The sequence below is a fragment of the Barbatula barbatula genome (genome assembly GCF_947034865.1).
Source record: "Barbatula barbatula genome assembly, chromosome: 24".
NCBI classification, from domain to species: domain Eukaryota; kingdom Metazoa; phylum Chordata; class Actinopteri; order Cypriniformes; family Nemacheilidae; genus Barbatula; species Barbatula barbatula.
In genome coordinates, this window is record NC_136787.1 from 16,688,260 (window position 1) to 16,697,662 (window position 9,403).

A 9,403-nucleotide genomic window follows, 5' to 3' on the forward strand; every position below is an offset into this window, starting at 1 on the left:
ATTTGACATGATTTCGAAATGACGAACATATTTCATGGTAATCTTATTATTAGCCAAAACATACAATTTGTTCTTTGTCCCAAACGGTATGTTTGACTAACTTTCATTTCTGAAACCAATTAATCATGATGACGTTCAAATTGCCCCTTAATTATCCGTCATTCCCTCGCCGCTCTTAAACGTGCTAAATATATTCAGATTTTAGTCTGAACGAACGTTCAAGACGAGCACATCAAACATGAACTGATAAATGCACATTTAATCGGTTTTACTGTAGGGATGACAGAGAGCATGCGCACAAGAACGCTGGTGGTCCAAAAAACAATAAAAAAAACCACATATCAAGAAGCACAGTGATTGGTTGAAAGTGAGTTTTCAAACGAAGAAGGAGCTCTCTGATTGGCTGGTACGGTGCCCTGTGCCGCGCTGTCGGTGAAGTGGATATCATTGTGTTTTCCCTCCGTTTCGAGTGAAAGAGAAGTTCATCGGCGACATGGTAAAATATGTTATGTTTTTATTCATAATCAACATGTGTACGGCAGTTGTGTTTTGGTGTAAACTGTATTGAAGCACGATTGCACGTTTAAGCGCGTGATGAGCCTCGCAGTGTTCGTGTTTTTGCTGTGTTTTAATGAAAGAGCGCCTACCATAGTTAATAAAGTGAATGTAGTTTATCTAAAGAAAATGCATTAAGTATTAAACGCATCTCTGTTCATAACTGTGCATTCGATTTATTTAAATTACATTATAAATGCACTGAGAGACGGAAAGTGAGCAGAGTGGAGTTACATTTTAGAAATAAACAACATGAAAGCATCTCTATGTGAAGTTCCGTTTAAAATGGGCAACTACAAAACCAACTTTGATTAATCTATTTGCTTGTTTTATATAAATAAATTAAAACAAATTCTGGGTTTGATTTTTATGATGTAGTAAATATGCATGGCTTACATTGAGCATCATGTTGTTTCCATGATGTATCGTGTGTGATTTTTGTGTAATTCTGTCTCCACAGGCAGGAGGAAAGGCTGGAAAGGACAGCGGTAAAGCTAAAGCCAAAGCAGTGTCCAGAAGCCAGAGAGCTGGTCTGCAGGTACGACCGAGCGCTGTTCAACTGAGTGCTGATTTCTTTCTTTTATTGAATTTCCTGCAATAAAACAGAAAGAATTTCCTACAATAAAACAGGAAGGTGGAGTGGGACATATGGAAGGGCTCTTCTCTTTTTTTAAAGTATATAATAGCATTTACTTCGAAGTTGTGAACTGTGTGTTTTTTTTTATATATAAGATCTGATTTTAATTCACGTGTCTCTTTAAGTTCCCTGTAGGACGTATCCACAGACACCTGAAGACTCGAACCACCAGCCACGGTCGTGTTGGTGCTACAGCAGCGGTGTACAGCGCAGCTATCTTGGAATACCTCACAGCTGAGGTAATGTGTTTGTATGAGCACATTTTCACATAGTTGTGCAGTTCCCTCGTCTCTTACACTGTTAAGTCATATCTGCAGGTGCTGGAGTTGGCTGGCAATGCCTCTAAAGATCTGAAGGTGAAGCGTATCACTCCCAGACATTTACAGTTGGCCATCCGTGGAGACGAGGAGCTGGATTCGCTGATCAAAGCCACCATCGCCGGAGGAGGTGAATTTCATCTTGATAAAACACACAGCTGCGATTTAAATTCTGATGTGGTAGTATTCATATCTGAACTTTAATCGTTCCAATTTTTATTCTTCCCTTTATCACAGGCGTGATTCCACACATCCACAAGTCTCTGATTGGAAAGAAAGGCCAGCAGAAAACCGTTTAAGACGCATTGTTTCTGGTCCGGGTCTCAGTGTTGTACGGGGCAGTTAGTATGGAGACAGAAATTGTTTGTTACTTTTCCTCTTTTTGTGGTTCTGTTTTTATCCTAGTTTGATTCCAGTTTCATAAACTGTGTTCATAGGGGGAGGGAAATACATGTTGGGTAAAGATGTTTTGTAGGTGTGTTAAGGAATAGGTATTGGGTTTTGTTGAGGATTTTTTGAAAATCTGTTTACATTAAAACAACCTTTTTCTAAATGTCATGCCCTCTCTGTGATGCGTTTCATAATGACTCTGTAAACTCATGTCATGTCTTGCAAGACACATTTCTTTTGTATTTAACTTTCTGAAGTACTGAAGAACAGTTCTGTAAGAAGAAGAATGGAATTCTGATTAAAATCGGGGTATCGTGTCTAATTCGCATCAAGATGAATACACACTTGAAATGAAAACATTTCCACGTTGCGTTGAAGATTAAATGTTTTTCTTTCCTTTAAAATTATAATCTGATGAATCTGTATTTTTGTTACTTTATAAAGCAACCCATTTTCGTTTTTCTCAATGCTAATAGTGTGTTTTCTTAGAAATACAATCAACTGAAGTGTTTGTTATTTGTCCTGCCTACAATATATATTGTGGAGAAAGATTAAAGTTTTGACGACTATCAAGAATGAGCTTAATCGTCTAAATGAAATTTTATGGAGTTACCGTAAATGCATGCTTTTGACGTAACATTTGGTGAAAGCATCTAACTTATTACTTAAGAGAAGTTCTAAAATACTTCATTCCCCTTCACACAGACTTGTGTGGTCAAATAAACGATGATTTATTATACAACCCTCTTGTACAAAAAGACATGAATGAAATACATTTTCTCAAGATTTACAAACGTTTAAATAAAACAGTCTGAAAGGGGGTTCTTCACATCCAGTATTGCACTTCACCCTGTATTCACAAATGTAAACAAAACTCTTCGACTGTCCGCTCTCTTAATGTGTGTTGTAGTACTGGGAGTGGTAAGGCTGGTACGGTGTCATCATGGAAGGGTTATTGGGATGGGCGGGTAAACTCTGTAGGGTGCCGTACTGATACAGAGCGTCCACAGGTATAGTCGCTGTAGCGGGACTGTAGTGGAAAGCTGAGGGGCACTGAGCGTATGCTGTCGAGCTCTCCTGCACCCCAGGGTAATAACTGGGATACGGGGCGGGTCGGAAACTGTGCAGCTCTGGGTAATGCATCATATGAGACGCCACCTTCACCTGACATGCGTGAGCCAGACTGTCCTGAACCGTCCTCTTGAGTTTCATGCGTCGATTCTGGAACCAGTTTCTAATCTGATGGAGACAATAATGTGGAAAATTAGAAAACTTCATTTTTCATCTGCAGTACCTCACCACTTCCCATCCTATATGTAGCTGTATAGTAAATATGCGCCACACACCTGTTTGTCGGACAGGTTTAGTCTTTTGCAGAGCTCAGCTTTGTCTTGAGCTCCGAGGTAAGCGTTTCTTTTGAAGGCTTTTTCCAGACTGTTGATCTGCTCGGCTGTAAAAGCCGTTCGAGGTCTGCGGCCGGTAGATGGAGAAACAGATGCAGCGGACGGTTCCTTCGGTGCTCCAGGTGAGAGGGAACGCCCACCCTCGCTCTCGTACCCCGACGTCTCCTCCTCCTCTGTACTGCTGCTGAAACCCACTTCTGAGGCTGTGAGAAACAAAAATATATAGTCAATATAGTGTTTTGAAAGATAAAAAACAGTTGGAGAAAAAGCAGGATTCCAATCAAAAAATCACAGATAAGATCAATAGGCATCAATGAGAATAAATGAGCAAATGGAAACATTTGATTAAGTCTTATCTGTGTCTCAGATATTTCTCCTGAGAAAAGACTCAGAAATGGCACAAATGTCTCTGTCATTAGAGTTTCACAAACTGAACTCAGATTTGTCAAAACATTCAAAAACTACTTAAAACCCATCTCTTCTGTGAATACTTGACAGACAAATGGCTTTTGTTGAAACTAGTAACTTTTTATTAGCACCTATTGTATTATCGCTCCTTATTGCTCGCTGAACTTATAAGTCCCTTTGCATAAAATGGGCTGCTAAATCTAAATATTATTGAAGATCTCAATATGAACTCAAACATTTCTCATCAAATTTATCCAAATCCAGGTTTTGTACACTCTACAATTGTTTTTGGAGAAACATCTGAGACCGATTGTATACTTCAATAAAAGTCAACAGAGAACTCCATCAGACCTCCAAAGAGTAACATCTGAGAAATAACATTCTGGATCACAATGAAGCTTAATAATGCAGTTTAATAATAATTTCACAAATCTTACAGTTTAGCACATTGGCTTATTAAGATCGTTTTTTACCGTGAGTGTGTTGCTGGCTGATCTTGCTTTTGTTGGACAAAGTTTGTTCAGTAGACGTACACAAAGAAGTGTTTGTCGGCTGCTCGGCATGCGTCTGGTTTTCCATGCTTTCTGCTCTCCGTCTGCTGTAGAAGCCGGGCAGGCTCTCAGAAGCCGTGCCAGACGTGCTGGGTCCCTCCTGTCCAAAAGACATCCAAGAGCTGGAAGCATTTGTGGACGAGGCCTGACTGCTTTGAGACAGCCACTCGATGGAAAACTGACCCTTCATTTCCGCAAATACGTCCAAATCCAGCAAAGAAAGAGAAATATCCAGAGAGAATCAGCAGTTCGGCTTTTGCAAACTTCTGCGGATGTGTCTGTGATGAGCGAGAGTGTCAGATGTGTTTGTGTTCTGCTTTGGCTTCAGTGATTCACACCTTCAGTATGGGGCTCAAGTATTTATAGGGATAATCCCGGCTCATTTACAATTCACTTCGCCCGAGATCAAAGGAAACATCCTCCCCTGTCCTGATCTCCACCCCTTCAGTTTTCACAAGTGTGGTAATGAAGACGTCTCAATCGGCCTTGAGTGAACCCATTAACTCCTGGCACCAGTGAGTCTGGAGATGTAATCCCCCCCAAAACCATCTCTGATCCGGCCTCTTCTCTGACGTGTGCATGTGTGTGTGTTTCATATATTCACATTAGGACTCGGTTGAAGTTCAAGGTTAAAATCAGTTTGTACTAAACTGGAGTTCATAAGCAGCTGTGATATTTTGCATTCTTATATTTGAGCAGTTTTGAGTTATTTATCTCATAAGTGCTGCAGGACAACCAGTGTCAACCACAGAAACTGTTGTAATCAAGGTAAAAAACAACATCAACACAAATAAATATCCAACAAAACATAGCCTCAATAAAGCAACATCATTAAAAACACTTTTAACACTTAAAAAAAGGAATATTTTACTCAATTTTAAAGAGTGACTTTGATTCCAGCATATCACTACATGTAAAGTGTTTTATTGTCCCTTTGTACCTACTGTCTTAAAAAGGTATACTTTTATACATGACATCTATCGATCACCCTGTTAATATACAAAAATAGATGCAATATTAAAATTAGATTATATAAAAATCCTATTTTTTGTAAATTCTGCAGAAAGGAATGTCAAACAAAGCTGCTCTGGAAAAATCGTATTACAATCATATAACCTGCCTTGTTTTAAGTACAATCAAATTGTCTTTAAAAGTCATTTTTTCAAAATAACATTTTACATTTTGTAACGTGGTTGAGCTGATGTAACTTACAAAATCATTTGAAATGATGTAATGTTCTTTGAAGAGGTAATGTAAAGACAGCAAACAATTCTAAAACGTATGTGGGATTTTTGGTAAACTTTAAGTTTTTAAAGTACAAAGCTAATTGTATTGTTTTTTATTGAAATGTATCAGGTTTATTGTGACATTTTGTTACAATATTGCTAAGACATTATACATAAAGTGACAAAATGCCAAACAATAAGGTTGTATTACAATCTCTCTCTCTCTCTCTCTCTCTCTCTCTCTCTCTCTTAGACACTTAATGTTCCTGTGAGTGGCTGTAAATGTGTGTAATACAGTCTTTGTTTATACTCTTTTCAGTGGGTATTGGTATCAAAGCACGCGGCTCTTTTGAAGTGGCAGGTAGAAGTTAATGGGCTGTTTTAGAAACACAACACGAGTATGGAGACAGTAGTCTGTAGAGACTGATGGAGATAACTTCCAGGCCCGGGATCCATTCACCCCCTCCCAAACAGGATCATTACACATCTGATCTGATTCATCGGCTGCTTGTTGAAGATTGAGTTGATCAGTCGCTGCGTAAAAGAAAGCCCGCCAGACACTCCTGATGATCAGACAAGCCAATAAAACAGCCACAGATCGTCCCGTTATTGTTTCTAAAAGACCTGAAGGGTTTGATCCTCTCTGAGAAAGAAAAAACTGAAAGACGGTGCCACGGGTGGAGATTTTCTGCATACAGAGCAGAGGTCCGCCAGACGTCACTCACAGTTCATTTGTATGTTTGCATTTTTATTTGATGTTTGTTTGTGAGCTTATTATTAAATGCAGCTTGAGCATCTTTTAAACCTGAAAACAGACAGAAACATGAAAAGAATAAAACAAATGTTATTTTATTTATACTTTGTTTATTTGTAGATTCATGTTTATAAATTTATCTCAGTTTTTTCTTTGGAAAGACTTTGCCACAACACAAATTCTGAAAAGTAAACATACAAACTTCATCAAATTCCATTATGGCTCCTTTCTATTGATATTTGAAATTCTATAATCTGTCTTTTACGCCAATAATAAAATCTTTCAACTTTACGGTTAAATCAGAATTTATTCGACTCTCTTCAGTCCATTTATAAGTTCAAAGGGCAGATCATTTGTTGACACTATCTCATCATATCTTCTTTTCTATCTTTCTCTCTCATTCACTGAGACACCAAACAAACAGGCCAATATCATTCCTGTCTTATCACTCAGTGCTATCTGTCAGTGTGGTTTCTATATTGCGTTTCCGCTCTCCTCGGGCTGTGATATGTGACTTTGATGTGCGTGTCAGCGGAGGCATGAGGCAGCGCTGCAGACAGGAGCCTGGTTTTATGGAGGGCAGACGGGAGGGGCTGGAGACGACAGAGCGGCTTCTCATCTCACCAACACTGTCATTAAAACACACAGATTACAGCGTCTCACCGACTCTCCTTATACCTAACCGTGATAGAACAATAGGGTGAAATTAACCCTGAATTACATAAACAAAATACAGCTAACCGTTTGGATTAACTGTGATTTAAGAAAATGTAAAGCATAGTTTGGCCAAGGATGAGACTTCTGTCATTATTCATTCATCCTCATGTCACGTCAAACCTGTATGAGTTTTATTCTTCAGAATAAAAAAGAAGATAAATTTGAAGAACGTTGTTAACACTGAACCCCATTGACTTCCATTGTATGAACACAAAACCAATGAGACGTTTTCTCAAAATATCCTCTGAAGAAAGCGTCACACACAGATTAACATCCACATGAGGAGAAAAAATTATGACAGAAGTTTTATTTTTGAGGGAAGAATCCCTTTAAATCTTCATCTATTTATTTTTCTCATCTGTTTTTTTTTCTCTTTGGCAGATTTCAAATGTACTAAACAGCCTTCCATCCTTTTTATAAACAGTTCATTATAATAATTTGACGCTCGATTTAAATTTGATCTATAAATTGAAACGTATTAAAAAGCCATTATGAACCATAACAGTAATGATGGATTATATGAATCGAGCGTCCGTGCATCTCTTATGTCCTCTGTTATTATGGACCCGTTTCATTCATCAACACCCTTTAAACTCATAAGAGCTTTACAGAACCACTGTACTTTCCATTTTTCCATATGCGTTTGCGATCATGAGTCCAGTTAGACGTATTTGCATCCATTATTTCAGCTGTTAGTAGAATACGGGATGTCAGTTGAGGAGATGATTGAGGGACATCTCCTCCCTCACATTGAGTCTGAAGTGTTGCTACAGACGGCGGTCTCTCACAGTAATGACCCCCAACGGTCACAGCCTTTGATTGTCCTCAATGAGCCTCTTTCATCTCTAATAGGCCTGTTTGCTCTTCTGTTATGACGGCAGATGTATCGTGTCTCTCCGAACACAACCAGCTGTGCTACATCCAGGTACACGTGGAAAATTTGAAAAAACGTTTCAACATAAGGACAAATCTGTGTATCAACGTACACATAAGCTTTCTTTATTATTATTATTCGAGTGACCTTTTCAGACTGGGTTTAGTTTTGTGATGTATGGGTTACGTGTTAAACGACGACCGTCCCATCAGAGAACACAGTCATGCATGTGTTTATCCCTCAATTGGACAGTCGCTTAGGCGAAGGGCCCTTTAAAGTGTTTCTGCAACCTTCTCTCTCATTTCTTATGCAAAGAGCGTCCATCAAAAATACTAATCCGGTTAATCCCATCAGTTTGATTGCAACACTTCCACTCCAAACAGAGGGATCAGACCTGCAGAACCGGCCCGGTAGGTGAAGAAGGTCTGTGAAACTCGGGTCACTCGGACCGTCAGAACCCTGGCAGAACGTCAGACCCAGAGGTGTCCCGTTCTCTCCGCCGGCCCATCCGGGAGACTTTTGTTTCACGCCTGGAGCTGGTTCACTCCATGTGGTGTGAAGACGACGTTAAGCTCTATTGAGCATAACTGCTGATCCCCACCCACCCTTCACACACATCCACAGCCGTCTGTTATACGACGCTCGGCGTGCAGGAGCCGGGGCCAGTTAGCCATGTTTGTGAATGCCTGCAGATGATGGACACATGAGCATCTCTGCAGAGAAAGACGAGGGAGGAGGGAAAACTACATTTGGGTCTTTCCTGTTCCTGTAAGGGCTCTCATGAAAACGCCGGCGTGAGGTGTGAACCCAGAGGTGCGCCCTTTGAAGTTAAAATGACATTTAGAGGTCAATTATGTTGTTAGCAGAAGGCGTCTGCGGCATGAAACCGGCGTAAAATACAATTTAAAGACAGATGAGTCGTGCTGGTTTAACCTGAAATTAGACATCAACATGTTTTACATCACAGATGAGACGTCCTCAAATCTCAATCATTCCAGAAAGAAGAGCAAAACTTTTGCTTAAATCTCATCTGGTCTCAGATATTTCTCTTGAGGAGAAAAGGAGTCAGAAATGTCCGTCTTTAGAGTATCACAAGAGATGTCAACAATGTGTCAAACTGAGCTCAGATTTGTCAAGTCTTCAATCAAAAGTCAATATTATTGAAAATTTTATCAAATGAACTCGAACATTTCTCATCAAATTGACTCAAATCCAGATTATTTTACCTCTACATTCATTTACACCTCCAGACTCTCTTTTTTCTATTAGGAGAAACATCTGAGACACAACAGAGAATCCAGCCTCCACCAATCTCGGAGTAATAACCATTAAAATAAAAATCAATACAAAAATGAAGTGGTTTAATTCCATTCAAAAGTGTGAAATTATTTTCTTATTTGTAAAGAGGATAAAATGATCGAAAACAAGAAAATGCCTGGTATTATTCCAACTTTTCACAAGATGATCATTAGCATTACCAAAAGAAAATCGAAATTACCCTAATAATCAATTTAAATAGACTAATTCTAATTTAGATTAGTAAATTCCTTTTTTTAAATAGATCATTACGA

The 9,403-nt window shown here is 39.1% G+C and overlaps 2 protein-coding genes across 2 annotated transcripts; one reads left to right on the forward strand and one right to left on the reverse strand.

Moving 5' to 3' along the window:
• Positions 1 to 203: 203 nt before the first annotated feature.
• h2az2b (H2A.Z variant histone 2b) lies at positions 204 to 2,803 on the forward strand. The gene is made up of 5 exons (XM_079449068.1): positions 204 to 496; positions 1,016 to 1,093; positions 1,318 to 1,431; positions 1,510 to 1,639; positions 1,747 to 2,803. The coding sequence occupies exons 1-5, from the start codon at positions 494 to 496 to the stop codon at positions 1,806 to 1,808; spliced, it is 387 nt and encodes a 128-aa protein (XP_079305194.1). The 5' UTR covers positions 204 to 493; the 3' UTR covers positions 1,809 to 2,803.
• Positions 2,794 to 4,451, reverse strand: ved (ventrally expressed dharma/bozozok antagonist; the record flags this gene model as incomplete). Its single annotated transcript, XM_079448292.1, has 3 exons — positions 2,794 to 3,138; positions 3,246 to 3,505; positions 4,184 to 4,451. The coding sequence occupies 3 exons, from the start codon at positions 4,449 to 4,451 to the stop codon at positions 2,794 to 2,796; spliced, it is 873 nt and encodes a 290-aa protein (XP_079304418.1).
• Between the last annotated feature and the right edge of the window lie 4,952 nt (positions 4,452 to 9,403).

Coding starts and splice junctions, on each gene's coding strand:
- h2az2b (XM_079449068.1), top strand. Junction 1,094..1,317: donor GCCAGAGAGCTGGTCTGCAG/GTACGACCGAGC, acceptor TGTCTCTTTAAG/TTCCCTGTAGGACGTATCCA. Junction 1,432..1,509: donor TGGAATACCTCACAGCTGAG/GTAATGTGTTTG, acceptor TCATATCTGCAG/GTGCTGGAGTTGGCTGGCAA.